The 19709-nt window shown below is 61.5% G+C and overlaps 1 protein-coding gene across 1 annotated transcript in view; it reads right to left on the minus strand.

Moving 5' to 3' along the window:
• The window catches only part of LOC121274697 (ras-related protein Rab-1B), a 29770-nt gene extending 10926 nt beyond the window's left edge, over positions 1–18844 (minus strand). Inside the window, exon 1 of the mRNA XM_041182014.1 lies at positions 18803–18844. Coding sequence (XP_041037948.1) covers positions 18803–18816 — 14 coding nt within the window. The 5' untranslated portion in view covers positions 18817–18844. The remainder of the gene's footprint in view (positions 1–18802) is intronic.
• Positions 18845–19709: the final 865 nt, after the last annotated feature.

Consider the following 19709-nt stretch of genomic DNA (forward strand, 5'->3'; position numbering starts at 1 on the left):
TCAGAGGGACGGGGGAGAGGGATGGGGAGGATCAGGGACAGAGGCAGGTAGGTTTGTGGGGGAGGGAGGTTTAGGGAGGGAGGGAGATTGAGGGAGGGAGGTTGAGGGACGGAGGGAGGTTGAGGGACCAAGGGGGGTTGAGGGACCGAGGGGGGTTGAGGGACCGAGGGGGGTTGAGGGACCGAGGGTGAAGGAGATAGGGAGGTTTAGGGAAGGAGGGATGTTGAGGGAGATAGGGAGGTTTAAGGAGGGAGGGAGGTTGGTTTTTTTGGGGGGGGGGGGGGGGGGTGCGGGGGGTGGTTTAGGGAGGGAATTCCAGACATTCCACTGGCCAACATTTCACTTGCTTCCCAATCACTTGCTGACCTGCATGCTCACTGTTCATAATTCATGCACCCGGACACCCAGGTCCCTCTGTACCGCCAAGTTCTGCAATCTCTCTCCATGTAAATCATATTCTGCTTTTCTGTTCTTCCCGCCATAGTGGACAACCTCATATTTTCCCACATTCTACTCCATTTGTGAAACTTTTGCCCACTCTCTTCACCTATCTATATTCCTTTGCAGACTCTTTGTATCCTCCTCACAACTTGCTCTCCTACATACCTTTGTATGGTCAGCAAATTTGGCTACACTACAGTCAGTCCCTTTATCCAGGTCATTAATATAGATTGTAAATAGTTGAGGCACCAGCACTGATCCCGACAGCACTCCATTAGTTACATTCTGCCAACCTGAAAATGACCCATTGACCCCGACTCTCTGTTCCTGATAGTTAGCCAGTCCTCTATCCCTGCTAATATATCCAACGTCACATGCTCTTGTCTTGTGTTGCAACCTTTTGGAAATCCAAATACACAACATCTACAGGTTCCCCTTTGCCCATCCTGCTTGTTACATCCTCAACAAACTCTAATAAATTTGTTAAACACGATTTCCCTTGCACAAAGCCACCCTAACTCTGATTGTATTTTTGATTTTCTCAGTGTCCTGCTATTACCGCTAAATAATGGGCCCCGGAGTCTTCCTAAAGATCGAAGTTAGACTAAACCGGTCTATAGTTTCCTGCTGTCTAACTCCCTCCCTTTCCTGAATAGAGGTGTTACATTTGTGGTTTTTCCAATCCACTGGGACCTTTCCAGAATCTAGCAGATATTGGAAGATTGTAACCACTGCATCCACTATCTCTGCAGCAACTTTTTTGAAGACCCTAGGGTGCAGGCCATCTAGTCCAGGGGACTTGTCAGCCGTAAGTCCCATCAGTATTGTTGTACCTTCTCTCCAGTGATGGTGACTCCCTCCCTTTTACTCTCTGCTTTTCTACTGTTCTTGGAATGCTTTCTGTGCCCTTTCCTCCTTTCCCATCGTTAATTCCACAGATCTGTGTCTGTGATACACACACACACAGCTCACCACCACCACCACCACCACCTTCTCGAGGGGTAATTAGGGGGAGGGCAATAAAGGCTGGGCCCGGCCAGCGACACCCACATCCCCGTGAACGAATAAATTAAAAATATCCTCGGAGAGGGTGCGGAGGAGGTTTACTAGAACGTTCCCAGGGATGAGGGACTCATGTGGAGAGACTGGAGAAGCTGGGGGGTGGATGGGGAAGAGGGGGGAATGGGGAAGAGGGGGGCAAGGTGGGGAAGGTGTGGGTGGGGAAGGTGGGGGCGGGGGTGGGGAAATGGGGGGGTCGGGAAGGTGGGGTGGGGATGGGGAAGATGGGGGTGGGGATGGGGAAGAGGGGGGTAGGGGTGGGGAAGAGGGGGGTAGGGGTGGGGAAGAGAGGGGTCGGGAAGGTGGGGATGGGGAAGGGGGGATGGGGTAGAGGGGTGTGGGGATGGGGAAGAGGCGGGTGGGAGTGGAGATGGGGAAGAGGGGGATGGGGAAGAAGGGATTGGGGAGGTGGGGGTGGGGGTGTGGAAGAGGGGATGGGTAAGGGAGATGGGGAAGAGGGGGTAGGGGAGTGGGGTGGTGGGGGTGTGGAAAAGTGAGGTGGGGTGTGGAAGAGTGGGGTGGGGGTGTCGAAGAGGGGGTTGTGGAAGAGGGAGGGTGAGGAATAGGTGGGGTGCGGATGGGGAAGGGGGGATGGGGAAGGGGAAGGTGTGATGGGGAAGGGGGGGCGGAGAAGAGGGGGGGGGCGGGGAAGGGGGGGCGGGTTGGTGGTGGCGAAGGAGGGGTGGGGAAGAGGGGGGTCAATGGGGTGGTGGGCGAGAGGGGGAGGGGGGTCATTGGGGGTCGGGGGTTGGGCGGCATTAGGGGGGTGGGAGAGAGACCATAAAACATAGGAGCAGAAATTAGGCCATTCTGCCCATCGAGTCTGCTCCACCATTCAATCATGGCTGATAAGTTTCTCAACCCCATTCTCCCGCCTTCTCCCCGTAACCTTTGATCCCCTTACCAATCAAGAACCTATCTATCTCGGTCTTAAATACACTCAATGACCTGGCCTCCACAGCCTTCTGTGGCAATGAATTCCATAGATTCACCACTCTCTGGCTAAAGAAGTTTCTCCTCATCTCTGTTCTAAAAGGTCTTCCCTTTACTCTGAGGCTGTGCCCTCGGGTCCTAGTCTCTCCTACTAATGGAAACATCTCCCCCATGTCCACTCTATCCAGGCCTTTCAGTATTCTGTAAGTTTCAATCAGATCCCCCCCTCATCCTTCTAAACTCCATCGAGTATAGACCCAGAGTCCTCAAACGTTCCTCACATGTTAAGCCTTTCATTCCTGGGATCGTTCTCGTGAACCTCCTCTGGACCCTCTCCAGGGCCAGCACATCCTTCCTGAGATACAGGGCCCAAAATTGCTCACAATATTCTAAATGTGCTCTGACCAGAGCCTTATAAAGCCTCAGCAGCACATCCCTGCTTTTATATTCTAGTCCTCGCGAAATAAATGCCAACATTGCATTTGCCTTCCTAACTACCAACTCAACCTGCAAGTTAACCTTAAGAGAATCCTGGACTAGGACTCCCAATTCCCTCTGCACTCCAGATTTCTGAATTCTCTCCCCATTTAGAAAATAGTCTATGCCTCTATTCTTCCTACCAAAGTGCATGACCTCACTCTTCCCCACGTTGTATTCCATCTGCCACTTCTTTGCCCATTCTCCTAACCTGTCCAAATCCTTCTGCAGCCTCCCCGCCTCCTCAATACTACCTGTCCCTCCACCTATCTTTGTATCATCTGCAAACTTAACCAGGATGCCCTCAGTTCCTTCATCTAGATCATTAATGTATAAAGTGAAAAGTTGTGGCCCCAACACTGACCCCTGCGGAACTCCACTAGTCACCGGCCGCCATCCTGTGAAGGACCCCCTTATCCCCACTCTGCCTCCTGCCAGACAGCCAATCTTCTATCCATGCTAGTACCTTGCCTCTAACACCATGGGCTCTTATCTTACTGAGCAGCCTCCTGTGCAGCACCTTGTCAAAGGGCTTCTGGAAGTCCAAGTAGATAACATCCATTGGCTCTCCTTTGTCGAACCTACTCGTTACCTCCTCAAAGAATTCTAACAGATTTGTCAGGCATGACCTCCCCTTGATGAAACCATGCTGACTTTGCCCGATTTTACCATGCACTTCCAAGTATTCTGAAATCTCATCCTTAATAATGGACTCTAAAATCTAACCAATGACCGAGGTCAGGCTAATCGGCCTGTAATTTCCCGTCTTTTGCCTCACTCCCTTCTTAAACAGGGGGGTTACATTAGCGATTTTCCAGTCCTCTGGGACCCTCCCTGACTCCAGTGATTCCTGAAAGATCACCATTAACGCCTCCACTATCTCTTCAGCTATCTCCTTCAGAACTCTGGGATGTAATCCATCTGGTCCAGGTGATTTATCCACCTTCAGACCTTTCAGTTTTCCTAGCACCTTCTCCTTGCTAATGGCCACCATACTCACCTCTGCCCCCCCGACTGTCTTGAACTTTGGGGATGTCACTTGTGTCTTCCACTGTGAAGACTGACGCAAAGTACCTATTCAGTTCCTCCGCCATTTCTTTGTTTCCCACTACTACTTCTCCAGCGTCATTTTCCAGTGGCCCAATGTCCACTTTTGCCTCTCTCTTACCCTTTATATATCTAAAAAAACTCTTGCAATCTTCTTTTATATTACTGGCTAGTTTACCCTCATATTTAATCTTCTCCCTCCTTATTGCTTTTTTAGTTGTCCTCTGTTGGTCTTTGTAGGCTTCCCAATCCCCTGGTTTCTCACTGCTCTTCGCCACATTGTATGCTTTCTCTTTAGCTTTTATGCTGTCCCTGACTTCACTTGTCAGCCATGGTTGCCTCATCGTCCCTTTAGTATGCTTCTTCTTCCTAGGGATGAATTTTTGCTGTGTCTCCCAAATTACTCCCAGAAACTCCTGCCATTGCTGTTCCACTGCCTTTCTTGCTAGGCTCATCTCCCAGTCAATTCTGGCCAGCTCCTCCCTCATGCCTCTGTAGTTGCCTTTATTCAACTGTAATACCGTTACATCTGATTCCAGCTTTTTCCTCTCAAATTGCAGGGTAAATTCTATCATATTATGGTCACTTCCTCCTAAGGGTTCCTTCACCTTAAGCTCCCTTATCAAATCTGCCTCATTACACATCACTAAATCTCGAATTGCCTGTTCCCTAGTGGGCTCCACCACAAGCTGCTCCAAAAAGCCGTCTCATAGACATTCCACAAATTCCCTTTCTCGGGATCCACTACCAACCTGATTTTCCCAGTCTACCTGCATATTGAAATCCCCCATGATCACTGTAACCTTGTCTTTCTTACACGACTTTTCTATCTCCTGGTGTATCTTGTGCCCCACATCCTGACTACTGTTCGGAGGCCTGTACATAACTCCCATTATGGTTTTTTTACCTTTGCGGTTCCTCAACTTTACCCACACAGATTCTACATCATCTGACCCTACTTCGTTTCTTGCTATCGATTTATTTCATTTCTTACTAACAAAGCAATCCCACCCCCTCTGCCAACCTGCCTATCTTTTCGATAGGATGTATATCCTTGGATATTTAGCTCCCAGTCCTGATCCCCTTGCAGCCATGTCTCCGTGACGCCCACCACATCATACCTGCCAATTTCAATCTGCGCCACAAACTCATTTACCTTATTTCGTATACTGCATACATTCAGATACAACACCTTCAGTCCTGTATTTCCCATCCCCTTTCTCATTGTCGTCCCTTTATCTGATGTGCTTGAAGTTAGATTCCTAGCCCTTTCCAAACACTCTGTCCTATTTTGTGTTCTGGAGACTTTAATGGCCTCTCCTGGGCTCTCCTTTCTTTTCAGTTTTTCAGAATTTTCCATGAAGTTGAATCCACCCCCCCCACGCTAACCTGCTGCTTTGTTTCCCATTTGTCATACTTCTTGGAGTTTTACCCTTCCCTTCCTCCCCCCCCGACTTTCTAGTTTAAAGTCCTGTTGACCACCCTGTTTACCCTTTTCGCTGGAACATTGGTCCCAGATCGGTTCAGGTGGAGACCGTCCCAACGGTCTCCTGTTCCCTCCTGTTCCAATACTGATGCCAGTGCCCCATGAAATGGAACTCCTCTTTCCCACACCACTCCTTTAGCCACGTGTTTACTTCCCTTATTCTCACGTCCCTTTGCCAATTTGCACGTGGCTTGGCTAGTAATCCGGAGATTATAACCCTTGAGGACCTGTTCTTTAATTTAGTTCCTAGTTCCTGATAATCCCCAAACAGGTCCTCTTTCCTAGTCTTACCCGTGTTATTTGTCCTGACGTGGACCACAACAACTGGATCCTCCCCCTCCCTCTTCAATATCCTTTCAAGCCAGTCAGAGATGTCCCTCACCCTGGCACCAGGCAGGCAACATACCATGCGGGACTCTCGATCCTGCTTACAAAGGATGCTATCAATTCCCCTAATTATAGAATCCCCTACAACTACCACTTGTCTTTTTGCTCCCCCCTCATGAATGGCCTCCTGTGCCACAGTGCCGTGGTCAGCTGGCTCATCCTCCCTACAGCCCTGTTCCTCACCCACACAGGGAGCAAGAACCTCGTACCTGTTGGACAAGGTCAAGAGCTGAGGCTCCTCTGTTCCTGAACACAGGATCCCTCTACCTGCCTCACTTGCAGTCACACCCTGCTGACCCTGACCACTGACCGAATTTGAGCTACTTAATCTACCGGGTGTGACCGCCTCCTGATACAAAGCGTCTAGGTAACTCTCCCCCTCCTGGATGTGCTGCAGCGTCTGGAGCTCGGACTCCAGCTCATCAGTTCTGAGCCGGAGTTCCTCCAGCAACCAACACTTGCTGCAGATGTGGTCACTGCGGCTCGCAATGGGATCTGCCAGCTCCCACATCATACAGCTACAGCACATCACCTGCCCAGCCATCACTACTTAGATAATTCATTTATTAGCTTTTTTCAAATTTGCTGCACATTTCCTACCAACCAATCAGGTCACAGCTGGGGGGGGGGGGGGGGGGGTCAGTGGGGTCAGGGGGGGAAGTGGGGGCAAGTGGGGGTCGGGGGCGGGGAGGGAGGGGTCAGTGGGGGCAAGGAGGAGGGGTGTCAGTGGGGGCAAGGAGGAGGGGTGTCAGTGGGGGCAAGGAGGAGGGGTGTCAGTGGGGGCAAGGGGCAGGGGGGTCAGTGGGGGCAAGGGGCAGGGGGGTCAGTGGGGGCAAGGGGGGGTAGGGAGGGGGTCAGAGGGGGCAAGGGGGGGTAGGGAGGGGGGTCAGTGGGGGCAAGGGGGGGTAGGGAGGGGGGTCAGTGGGGGCAAGGGGGGGTAGGGAGGGGGCTCAGTGGGGGGAGAGGGCGGGGTCAGTGGGAGGGTGAGCGAGAGGGGGAGAGGGGGGCTGGGTTTCATGAAGGGGGAGGGAGTGAGTGAGGGGGGGTCGGATTGGGGGGGATCAGTGGGTTGGGGGGGATCAGTGGGATGGGGGGGTCAGTGGGATGGGGAGGGTGGTCAGTGGGATGGGGGAGGGGGGTCAGTGGGATGGGGGAGGGGGTCAGTGGGATGGGGGAGGGGGTCAGTGGGATGGGGGAGGGGGGGTCAGTGGGGGGGGTTAGTGGGATGGGGGGGGGTCAGTGAGATGTGGGGGGGGTCAGTGAGATGGGGAGGGAGGGTCAGTGAGATGGGGAGGGAGGGTCAGTGAGATGGGGAGGGTGGTCAGTGGGATGGGGGAGGGGGGTCAGTGGGATGGGGGAGGGGTGTCAGTGGGATGGGGGAGGGGTGTCAGTGAGATGGGGGGGTGTCAGTGAGATGGAGGGGTGTCAGTGGGATGGGGGAGGGGTGTCAGTGAGATGGGGGGGTGTCAGTGAGATGGAGGGGTGTCAGTGGGATGGGGGGGTGTCAGTGAGATGGGGGGGTGTCAGTGAGATGGGGGAGGGGTGTCAGTGGGATGGGGGAGGGGTGTCAGTGGGATGGGGGGGTGTCAGTGAGATGGGGGGCTGTCAGTGAGATGGAGGGGTGTCAGTGGGATGGGGGGTGTCAGTGAGATGGGGGGGGTGTCAGTGAGATGGGGGAGGGGTGTCAGTGGGATGGGGGAGGGGTGTCAGTGGGATGGGGGAGGGGGTCAGTGGGATGGGGGAGGGGGTCAGTGGGATGGGGGAGGGGGTCAGTGGGATGGGGGAGGGGGTCAGTGGGATGGGGGAGGGGGTCAATGGGATGGGGGAGGGGGTCAGTGGGATGGGGTCAGTGGGATGGGGGAGGTGGGGTCAGTGGGGGGGGGTTAGTGGGATGGGGGGGGTCAGTGAGATGTGGGGGGGGTCAGTGAGATGTGGGGGGGGTCAGTGAGATGTGGGGGGGGTCAGTGAGATGTGGGGGGGGTCAGTGAGATGTGGGGGGGGTCAGTGGGATGGGGGAGGGGGTCAATGGGATGGGGGAGGGGGTCAGTGGGATGGGGGAGGGGGTCAGTGTGATGGGGGAGGGGGGGTCAGTGGGGGGGGTTAGTGGGATGGGGGGGGTCAGTGAGATGTGGGGGGGGTCAGTGAGATGGGGAGGGAGGGTCAGTGAGATGGGGAGGGAGGGTCAGTGGGATGGGGGAGGGGGTCAGTGGGATGGGGGAGGGGGTCAGTGGGATGGGGGAGGGAGGGTCAGTGGGATGGGGGAGGGGGGGTCAGTGGGATGGGGGAGGGAGGGTCAGTGGGATGGGGGGAGGGAGGGTCAGTGGGATGGGGGAGGGGGGGTCAGTGGGATGGGGGAGGGAGTCAGTGGGATGGGGGAGGGAGGATCAGTGGGATGGGGGAGGGGGGGTCAGTGGGATGGGGGAGGGGGGGTCAGTGGGATGGGGGAGGGGGTCAGTGGGATGGGGAGGGAGGATCAGTGGGATGGGGGAGGGGGGGTCAGTGGGATGGGGGAGGGAGTCAGTGGGATGGGGGAGGATCAGTGGGATGGGGGAGGGGGGGTCAGTGGGATGGGGGAGGGAGGATCAGTGGGATGGGGGAGGGGGGGTCAGTGGGATGGGGGAGGGAGTCAGTGGGATGGGGGAGGGAGTCAGTGGGATGGGGGAGGGGGTCAGTGGGATGGGGGAGGGGGTCAGTGGGATGGGGGTGTCAGTGGGATGGGGAGGGAGGGTCAGTGGGATGGGGGGTCAGTGGGATGGGGAGGGAGGGTCAGTGGGATGGGGAGGAGGGGGGTCAGTGGGAGGGGAGGGGTCAGTGGGATGGGGGGGTCAGTGGGATGGGGGGGTCAGTGGGATGGGGGGGTCAGTGAGATGGGGGGGTCAGTGAGATGAGGATGGTGGTCAGTGGAATGGGGATGGGGGGTCAGTGGGATGGGGGGTCAGTGGGATGGGGAGTGGGGTCAGTGGGATGGGGGGTCAGTGGGATGGGGAGGGGTGTCAGTGGGATGGGGAGGGAGGGTCAGTGGGATGGGGGGGTCAGTGAGATGAGGATGGTGGTCAGTGGAATGGGGATGGGGGGTCAGTGGGATGGGGGGTCAGTGGGATGGGGAGTGGGGTCAGTGGGATGGGGAGTGGGGTCAGTGGGATGGGGAGTGGGGTCAGTGGGATGGGGGGTCAGTGGGATGGGGAGGGAGGGTCAGTGGGATGGGGAGGAGGGGGGTCAGTGGGAGGGGAGGGGTCAGTGGGATGGGGGGGTCAGTGGGATGGGGGGGTCAGTAAGATGGGGGGGCAGTGAGATGGGGGGTCAGTAAGATGGGTGGGTCAGTGAGATGAGGATGGGGGTCAGTGGAATGGGGATGGGGGGTCAGTGGGATGGGGGGGTCAGTGGGATGGGGGGGTCAGTGGGATGGGGGGGTCAGTGAAATGGGTGGGTCAGTGGGATGGGGATGGGGGGGTCAGTGAGATGGGGGGGGTCAGTGGGATGGAGGGGGGTCAGTGGGATGGAGGGGGGGTCAGTGGGATGGAGGGGGGGTCAGTGGGATGGAGGGGGGGGGTCAGTGGGATGGAGGGGGGTCAGTGGGATGGAGGGGGGTCAGTGGGATGGAGGGGGGGTCAGTGAGATGGTGGGGGTCAGTGAGATGGAGATGGGGGGATCAGCGGGATGGGGATGGGGGGATCAGCGGGATGGGGATGGGGTGGTCAGTGAGATGGGGGATCAGTGAGATGGGGGGGTCAGTGAGATGGAGATGGGGGGATCAGCGGGATGGGGATGGGGGGATCAGCGGGATGGGGATGGGGGGGTCAGTGAGATGGGGGATCAGTGAGATGGGGGGGTCAGTGAGATGGAGATGGGGGGGGTCAGTGGGATGGAGATGGGGGGGTCAGTGGGACGGGGGGTCAGTGAGACGGGGGGGGGGGTCAGTGAGATGGGGTGGTCAGTGGGATGGGGCGTCAGTGGGATGGGGCGTCAGTGGGAAGGGGGGGGTCAGTGGGATGGGGATGGGGGGTCAGTGGGATGGGGATGGGGGGTCAGTGGGATGGGGATGGGGGGTCAGTGGGATGGGGACGGGGAGGGGTCAGTGGGATGGGAGGGTTCAGTGGGATGGGGGGGGTCAATGGGATGGGGAGGGGGGTCAGTGGGATGGGGATGGGGGGTCAGTGGGATGGGGGGTCAGTGGGATGGGGAGTGGGGTCAGTGGGATGGGGGGTCAGTGGGATGGGGAGGGAGGGTCAGTGGGATGGGGAGGAGGGGGGTCAGTGGGAGGGGAGGGGTCAGTGGGATGGGGGGGTCAGTGAGATGGAGATGGGGGGATCAGCGGGATGGGGATGGGGGGATCAGCGGGATGGGGATGGGGGGGGTCAGTGAGATGGGGGATCAGTGAGATGGGGGGGTCAGTGAGATGGAGATGGGGGGATCAGCGGGATGGGGATGGGGGATCAGCGGGATGGGGATGGGGGGGTCAGTGAGATGGGGGATCAGTGAGATGGAGGGGGGTCAGTGGGATGGAGGGGGGGTCAGTGGGATGGAGGGGGGGGGTCAGTGGGATGGAGGGGGGTCAGTGGGATGGAGGGGGGTCAGTGGGATGGAGGGGGGGTCAGTGAGATGGTGGGGGTCAGTGAGATGGGGATGGGGGGATCAGCGTGATGGGGATGGGGGGGATCAGCGGGATGGGGATGGGGGGGTCAGTGAGATGGGGGATCAGTGAGATGGGGGGGTCAGTGAGATGGAGATGGGGGGATCAGCGGGATGGGGATGGGGGGATCAGCGGGATGGGGATGGGGGGGTCAGTGAGATGGGGGATCAGTGAGATGGGGGGGTCAGTGAGATGGAGATGGGGGGGGTCAGTGGGATGGAGATGGGGGGGTCAGTGGGACGGGGGGTCAGTGAGACGGGGGGGGGGTCAGTGAGATGGGGTGGTCAGTGGGATGGGGCGTCAGTGGGATGGGGCGTCAGTGGGATGGGGCGTCAGTGGGAAGGGGCGTCAGTGGGAAGGGGGGGGTCAGTGGGAAGGGGGGGGTCAGTGGGAAGGGGGGGGTCAGTGGGATGGGGATGGGGGGTCAGTGGGATGGGGATGGGGGGTCAGTGGGATGGGGATGGGGGGTCAGTGGGATGGGGACGGGGAGGGGTCAGTGGGATGGGAGGGTTCAGTGGGATGGGGGGGGGTCAATGGGATGGGGAGGGGGGTCAGTGGGATGGAAATGGGGAGGGGTCAGTGGGATGGGAATGGGGAGGGGTCAGTGGGATGGGGGGGGTCAGTGGGATGGGGGGGGGTCAGTGGGATGGGGGGGGGTCAGTGGGATGGGGGGGGTCAGTGGGATGGGGACGGGGGAGTCAGTGGGATGGGGGGGTCAGTGAGATGAGGGGGTCAGTGAGATGGGGGGGTCAGTGAGATGGGGGGGGTCAGTGAGATGGGGGGGGTCAGTGAGATGGGGGGGGTCAGTGAGATGGGTAGGGGGGTCATTGAGATGGGGGGCAGTGGGATGGAGGGGGTCAGGGGGATGGGGGGGTCAGGGGGATGGGGGGGTCAGGGGGATGGGGGGGTCAGTGGGATGGGGGGGTCAGTGGGATGGGGGGGGTCAGTGGGATGGGGGGGGGTCAGCGGAATGGGGAGGGGGTCAGTGAGATGGGGAGGGGGTCAGTGAGATGGGGAGGTCAGTGGGATGGGGGGGTTCAGTGGGATAGGGGGGCGTCAGTGGGATGGGGGGGGTCAGTGGGATGGGGGGCATCAGTGGGATGGGGGGCGTCAGTGGGATGGGGGGGGTCAGTGGGGTGGGTGGGGTCAGTGGGATGGAGCAGGAGGTCAGTGGGATGGGGGGGTCAGTGGGATGGGGGGGTCAGTGGGATAGGAGGGTCAGGGGAATGGGGGGGTCAGGGGAATGGGGGGGTCAGGGGAATGGGATGGGGGGTCAGGGGAATGGGGATGGGGGGGTCAGGGGAATGGGGATGGGGGGGTCAGGGGAATGGGGATGGGGGGGTCAGTGGAATGGGGAGGGGGTCAGTGGGATGGGGGGCGTCAGTGGGATGGGGGGCGTCAGTGGGATGGGGGGGCGTCATGGGATGGGGGGGCGTCAGTGGGATGGGGGACGTCAGTGGGATGGGGGGGTCAGTGGGGTGGGGGGGTCAGTGGGATGGTGCAGGAGGTCAGTGGGATGGGGAGGGGGGTCAGTGGGATGGGGAGGGGGGGTCAGTGGGATGGGGAGGGGGTCAGTGAGATGGGGAGGTTCAGTGGGATGGGGGGCGTCAGTGGGATGGGGGTTCAGTGGGGTGCGAGGGGTCAGTGGGGTGCGAGGGGTCAGTGGGATGGTGCAGGGGGTCAGTGGGATGGTGCAGGGGGTCAGTGGGATGGTGCAGTGGGTCAGTGGGATTGGGGGGGGTCAGTGGGATGAGGCGGTCAGTGGGACGGGGGGGTCAGTGGGACGGGGGGGTTCAGTGGGATGGGGGGGGTTCAGTGGGATGGGGGGGTTCAGTGGGATGGGGGAGGGGGTCAGTGGGATGGGGGAGGGGGTCAGTGGGATGGGGGAGGGGGTCAGTGGGATGGGGGTGTCAGTGAGATGGGGAAGGGGGGGTCAGTGGGATGGGGGTCAGTGGGATGGGGGGGGGTCAGTGGGATGGGGAGGGGGGTCAGTGGGATGGAGGGGGGTCAGTGGGATGGAGGGGGGTCAGTGGGATGGAGGGGGGTCAGTGGGATGGAGGGGGGGTCAGTGGGATGGAGGGGGGGGGTCAGTGGGATGGAGGGGGGTCAGTGGGATGGAGGGGGGGTCAGTGAGATGGTGGGGGTCAGTGAGATGGGGATGGGGGGATCAGCGGGATGGGGATGGGGGGATCAGCGGGATGGGGATGGGGGGGGTCAGTGAGATGGGGGATCAGTGAGATGGGGGGGTCAGTGAGATGGAGATGGGGGGGTCAGTGGGATGGAGATGGGGGGGTCAGTGGGACGGGGGGTCAGTGAGATGGGGTGGTCAGTGGGATGGGGCGTCAGTGGGATGGGGCGTCAGTGGGATGGGGCGTCAGTGGGAAGGGGGGGGTCAGTGGGATAGGAGGTCAGTGGGATGGGGATGGGGGGTCAGTGGGATGGGGATGGGGGGTCAGTGGGATGGGGACGGGGAGGGGTCAGTGGGATGGGAGGGTTCAGTGGGATGGGGGGGGTCAATGGGATGGGGAGGGGGGTCAGTGGGATGGAAATGGGGAGGGGTCAGTGGGATGGGAATGGGGAGGGGTCAGTGGGATGGGGGGGGTCAGTGGGATGGGGGGGGTCAGTGGGATGGGGGGGGTCAGTGGGATGGGGACGGGGGAGTCAGTGGGATGGGGGGGTCAGTGAGATGGGGGGGTCAGTGAGATGGGGGGGTCAGTGAGATGGGTAGGGGGGTCATTGAGATGGGGGGCAGTGGGATGGAGGGGGTCAGGGGGATGGGGGGGTCAGGGGGATGGGGGGGTCAGGGGGATGGGGGGGTCAGTGGGATGGGGGGGGTCAGTGGGATGGGGGGGGTCAGCGGAATGGGGAGGGGGTCAGTGAGATGGGGAGGGGGTCAGTGAGATGGGGAGGTCAGTGGGATGGGGGGGTTCAGTGGGATGGGGGGGCGTCAGTGGGATGGGGGGCGTCAGTGAGATGGGGGGGTCAGTGGGGTGGGTGGGGTCAGTGGGATGGAGCAGGAGGTCAGTGGGATGGGGGGGTCAGTGGGATGGGGGGGTCAGGGGAATGGGGGGGGGTCAGGGGAATGGGGGGGTCAGGGGAATGGGGGGTCAGGGGAATGGGGGGGTCAGGGGAATGGGGATGGGGGGGTCAGGGGAATGGGGATGGGGGGGTCAGGGGAATGGGGATGGGGGGGTCAGTGGAATGGGGAGGGGGTCAGTGGGATGGGGGGCGTCAGTGAGATGGGGGGGCGTCAGTGGGATGGGGGGGCGTCAGTGGGATGGGGGACGTCAGTGGGATGGGGGGGTCAGTGGGGTGGGGGGGTCAGTGGGGTGGGGGGGTCAGTGGGATGGTGCAGGAGGTCAGTGGGATGGGGAGGGGGGGTCAGTGGGATGGGGAGGGGGGGTCAGTGGGATGGGGAGGGGGTCAGTGAGATGGGGAGGGGGTCAGTGAGATGGGGAGGTACAGTGGGATGGGGGGCGTCAGTGGGATGGGGGTTCAGTGGGGTGCGAGGGGTCAGTGGGATGGTGCAGGGGGTCAGTGGGATGGTGCAGTGGGTCAGTGGGATTGGGGGGGTCAGTGGGATGAGGCGGTCAGTGGGACGGGGGGGTCAGTGGGACGGGGGGGTTCAGTGGGACGGGGGGGTTCAGTGGGATGGGGGGGTTCAGTGGGATGGGGGGGTTCAGTGGGATGGGGGAGGGTGTCAGTGGGATGGGGGAGGGGGTCAGTGGGATGGGGGAGGGGGTCAGTGGGATGGGGGTGTCAGTGAGATGGGGAAGGGGGGGTCAGTGGGATGGGGGAGGGGGTCAGTGGGATGGGGGAGGGGGTCAGTGGGATGGGGGTGTCAGTGAGATGGGGAAGGGGGGGTCAGTGGGACGGGGGGGTTCAGTGGGATGGGGGAGGGGGTCAGTGGGATGGGGGTGTCAGTGAGATGGGGAAGGGGGGGTCAGTGGGACGGGGGGGTTCAGTGGGATGGGGGAGGGGGTCAGTGGGATGGGGGAGGGGGTCAGTGGGATGGGGGAGGGGGGTCAGTGGGATGGGGGTGTCAGTGAGATAGGGAAGGGGGGGTCAGTGGGATGGGGGTCAGTGGGACGGGGGGGGTCAGTGGGACGGGGGGGTTCAGTGGGACGGGGGGGTTCAGTGGGATGGGGGAGGGGGTCAGTGGGATGGGGGAGGGGGTCAGTGGGATGGGGGAGGGGGTCAGTGGGATGGGGGTGTCAGTGAGATGGGGAAGGGGGGGTCAGTGGGATGGGGGTCAGTGGGATGGGGGGGGGGTCAGTGGGATGGGGAGAGGGGGTCAGTGGGATGGGGAGGGGGGGTCAGTGGGATGGGGAGGGGGGGTCAGTGGGATGGGGAGGGGGGGTCAGTGGGGGGGGAGTTAGTGGGATGGGGGGGTCAGTGAGATGTGGGGGGGGTCAGTGAGATGTGGGGGGGTCAGTGGGATTGGGATGGGGGGGTCAGTGGGATTGGGATGGGGGGGTCAGTGGGATGGAGGGGGGGTCAGTGAGATGGTGGGGGTCAGTGAGATGGGGATGGGGGGGGATCAGCGGGATGGGGATGGGGGGGTCAGTGGGAGGGGGGGTCAGTGGGGGGGGGGTCAGTGGGGGGGGGTGGGGGGGTCAGTGGGACAGTGGAGGTCAGTGGGACGGGGGGGTCAGTGGGACGGGGGGGTCAGTGAGATGTGGGGGGGGGAAAGTGGGATGGGGGGTCAGTGGGATGGGGAGGGAGGGTCAGTGGGATGGGGAGTGGGGTCAGTGGGATGGGGGGTCAGTGGGATGGGGAGTGGGGTCAGTGGGATGGGGAGTGGGGTCAGTGGGATGGGGGGTCAGTGGGATGGGGAGTGGGGTCAGTGGGATGGGGAGTGGGGTCAGTGGGATGGGGAGTGGGGTCAGTGGGATGGGGAGTGGGGTCAGTGGGATGGGGGGTCAGTGGGATGGGGAGTGGGGTCAGTGGGATGGGGAGTGGGGTCAGTGGGATGGGGGGTCAGTGGGATGGGGAGGGAGGGTCAGTGGGATGGGGAGTGGGGTCAGTGGGATGGGGGGTCAGTGGGATGGGGAGGGAGGGTCAGTGGGATGGGGAGTGGGGTCAGTGGGATGGGGGGTCAGTGGGATGGGGAGGGAGGGTCAGTGGGATGGGGAGGAGGGGGGTCAGTGGGAGGGGAGCGGTCAGTGGGATGGGGGGGTCAGTGGGATGGGGGGGTCAGTAAGATGGGGGGGTCAGTGAGATGGGGGGGGTCAGTGAGATGAGGATGGGGGTCAGTGGAATGGGGATGGGGGGTCAGTGGGATGGGGGGGTCAGTGGGATGGGGGGGTCAGTGGGATGGGTGGGTCAGTGGGATGGGGATGGGGGGGGTCAGTGAGATGGGGGGGTCAGTGGGATGGAGGGGGGTCAGTGGGATGGAGTGGGGTCAGTGGGATGCGGGGGTCAGTGGGATGGGGGGGGTCAGCGGAATGGGGAGGGGGTCAGTGAGATGGGGAGGGGGTCAGTGAGATGGGGAGGTCAGTGGGATGGGGGGGTTCAGTGGGATGGGGGGGCGTCAGTGGGATGGGGGGGGGTCAGTGGGGTGGGGGGGGTCAGTGGGATGGAGCAGGAGGTCAGTGGGATGGGGGGGTCAGTGGGATGGGGGGGTCAGGGGAATGGGGGGGTCAGGGGAATGGGGGGGTCAGGGGAATGGGGATGGGGGGGTCAGGGGAATGGGGATGGGGGGGTCAGGGGAATGGGGATGGGGGGGTCAGTGGAATGGGGAGAGGGTCAGTGGGATGGGGGGCGTCAGTGGGATGGGGGGCGTCAGTGGGATGGGGGGCGCAGTGGGATGGGGGGGCGTCAGTGGGATGGGGGGGCGTCAGTGGGATGGGGGACGTCAGTGGGATGGGGGGGTCAGTGGGGTGGGGGGGGGTCAGTGGGATGGTGCAGGAGGTCAGTGGGATGGGGAGGGGGGGTCAGTGGGATGGGGAGGGGGGGTCAGTGGGATGGGGAGGGTGTCAGTGAGATGGGGAGGTTCAGTGGGATGGGGGGCGTCAGTGGGATGGGGGTTCAGTGGGGTGCGAGGGGTCAGTGGGATGGTGCAGGGGGTCAGTGGGATGGTGCAGTGGGTCAGTGGGATTGGGGGGGTCAGTGGGATGAGGCGGTCAGTGGGACGGGGGGGTCAGTGGGATGGGGGGGTTCAGTGGGATGGGGGGGTTCAGTGGGATGGGGGGGTTCAGTGGGATGGGGGAGGGGGTCAGTGGGATGGGGGAGGGGGTCAGTGGGATGGGGGTGTCAGTGAGATGGGGAAGGGGGGGTCAGTGGGATGGGGGTCAGTGGGATGGGGGGGGTCAGTGGGATGGGGAGGGGGGGTCAGTGGGATGGGGAGGGGGGGTCAGTGGGATGGGGAGAGGGGGTCAGTGGGATGGGGAGGGGGGGTCAGTGGGGGGGAGTTAGTGGGATGGGGGGGTCAGTGAGATGTGGGGGGGGTCAGTGAGATGTGGGGGGGTCAGTGGGATTGGGATGGGGGGGGTCAGTGGGATTGGGATGGGGGGGTCAGTGGGATGGGGGGGGTCAGTGAGATGTGGGGGGAGTCAGTGAGATGTGGGGGGGTCAGTGGGATGGGGAGGGAGGGACAGTGGGATGGGGAGGGAGGGACAGTGGGATGGGGAGGGAGGGACAGTGGGATGGGGAGGAGGGTCAGTGGGATGGGGGAGGGAGGGACAGTGGGATGGGGAGGGAGGGACAGTGGGATGGGGAGGGAGGGACAGTGGGATGGGGAGGAGGGTCAGTGGGATGGGGGAGGGAGGGACAGTGGGATGGGGGGGGCTCAGTGAGATGGGGGGGTCAGTGGGATGGGGGGGCCAGTGGGATGGGGGGTCAGTGGGATGAGGATGGGGGTCAGTGGAATGGGGATGGGGGGGTCAGTGGGATGGGGGGGTCAGTGGGATGGGGGGGTCAGTGAAATGGGGGGGTCAGTGAAATGGGGATGGGGGGGTCAGTGGGATGGGGGGGTCAGTGGGATGGGGGGGTCAGTGAAATGGGGGGGTCAGTGGGATGGGGATGGGGGGGTCAGTGGGATGGAGGGGGGTCAGTGGGATGGAGGGGGGGTCAGTGGGATGGAGGGGGGGTCAGTGAGATGGTGGGGGTCAGTGAGATGGGGATGGGGGGATCAGCGGGATGGGGATGGGGGGGATCAGCGGGATGGGGATGGGGGGGATCAGCGGGATGGGGATGGGGGGGATCAGCGGGATGGGGATGGGGGGGTCAGTGGGAGGGGGGGTCAGTGGGGGGGGGGTCAGTGAGATGGGGATGGGGATGTCAGTGGGACAGTGGAGGTCAGTGGGACGGGGGGGGTCAGTGGGACGGGGGGGGTCAGTGGGACGGGGGGTGTCAGTGAGATTGGGGGGGGGGTCAGTGGGATGGGGCGTCAGTGGGATGGGGATGGGGGGTCAGTGGGATGGGGGGGTTCAGTGGGATGGGGGGGTCAATGGGATGGGGAGGGGGGTCAGTGGGATGGGGAGGGGGAGGGGTCAGTGGGATGGGGGGGTCAGTGGGATGGGGATGGGGGGGTCAGTGGGATGGGGGGGTCAGTGGGACGGTGGGGGTCAGTGGGACGGGGGGGGGGGGTCAGTGGGACGGGGGGGTCAGTGGGACGGGGGGGGGTCAGTGGGACGGGGGGGGGGTCAGTGGGACGGGGGGGGGTCAGTGGGATGGGGCGTCAGTGGGATGGGGATGGGGGGTCAGTGGGATGGGGGGGTCAGTGGGATGGGGGGGGGGTCAGTGGGATGGGGATGGGGGGGTCAGTGGGATGGGGATGGGGGGGTCAGTGGGATGGGGGGGTCAGTGGGATGAGGGGGGGGGTCAGTGGGGCGGGGGGGGGTCAGTGGGACGGGGGGGGCGGGGGGGGTCAGTGGGACGGGGGGGGGTCAGTGTGACGGGGGGGGGGGTCAGTGGGGCGGGGGGGGTCAGTGGGACGGGGGGGGGGGTCAGTGGGGCGGGGGGGGGGGTCAGTGGGGCGGGGGGGGGGTCAGTGGGGCGGGGGGGGCGGGGGGGGGTCAGTGGGACGGGGGGGGGGTCAGTGGGGCGGGGGGGGGTCAGTGGGGCGGGGGGGGGGTCAGTGGGGCGGGGGGGGCGGGGGGGGTCAGTGGGACGGGGGGGGTCAGTGGGACGGGGGGGGTCAGTGGGACGGGGGGGCGGGGGGGGTCAGTGGGGCGGGGGGGGGGGCGGGGGGGGTCAGCCCGGGGGCGGGGTTTCCCGCTGACCCTGTGACCTCCCCTTTAACGGATTAAGGGTCGGCGGGCAGGAATGCAGCCCCTGCAGCAGCGGGTGAGACGGAGACCCCGTGCCCGATCCGGGTCCCTGCTCCGGGATTGACTCACTATTCCGGATTCATCGCTCCCGCTCCCGCTCCGGATCCGGATCCGCGGAGAGAGAAAAAAAAATAAAAAAACAAAAAAAAAACCCAAAATGGCGGCGCCGTCCGCCGGAGGTGACGTCAGGAGACGTGGCGGAGATGAATAAGCACATGCGCGGCTCCGCCCTCATCCTGTACAGAGGCTGCCGGGAGCTGTAGTTTCCTAAGTCTCACAGGCCACAATGAAGAGACAAATCAATATAGACCCAGCCCCTAGACTGGACTGTATAGAAATATCAATATAGACCCAGCCCCTAGACTGGACTGTATAGAAATATCAATATAGACCCAGCCCCTAGACTGGAATATATAGAAATATCAATACAGACCCAGCTCCTAGACTGGAATATATAGAAATATCAATATAGACCCAGCCCCTAGACTGGAATATATAGAAATATCAATACAGACCCAGCTCCTAGACTGGACTGTATAGAAATATCAATATAGACCCAGCCCCTAGACTGGAATATATAGAAATATCAATATAGACCCAGCCCCTAGACTGGACTGTATAGAAATATCAATACAGACCCAGCTCCTAGACTGGAATATATAGAAATATCAATATAGACCCAGCTCCTAGACTGGAATATATAGAAATATCAATACAGACCCAGCTCCTAGACTGGACTGTATAGAAATATCAATATAGACCCAGCCCCTAGACTGGAATATATAGAAATATCAATATAGACCCAGCCCCTAGACTGGACTGTATAGAAATATCAATACAGACCCAGCTCCTAGACTGGAATATATAGAAATATCAATATAGACCCAGCCCCTAGACTGGACTGTATAGAAATATCAATATAGACCCAGCCCCTAGACTGGACTGTATAGAAATATCAATATAGACCCAGCCCCTA

This window comes from Carcharodon carcharias, assembly GCF_017639515.1.
Source record: "Carcharodon carcharias isolate sCarCar2 chromosome 37 unlocalized genomic scaffold, sCarCar2.pri SUPER_37_unloc_2, whole genome shotgun sequence".
In the NCBI taxonomy this organism is placed as follows: Eukaryota; Metazoa; Chordata; class Chondrichthyes; order Lamniformes; family Lamnidae; genus Carcharodon; species Carcharodon carcharias.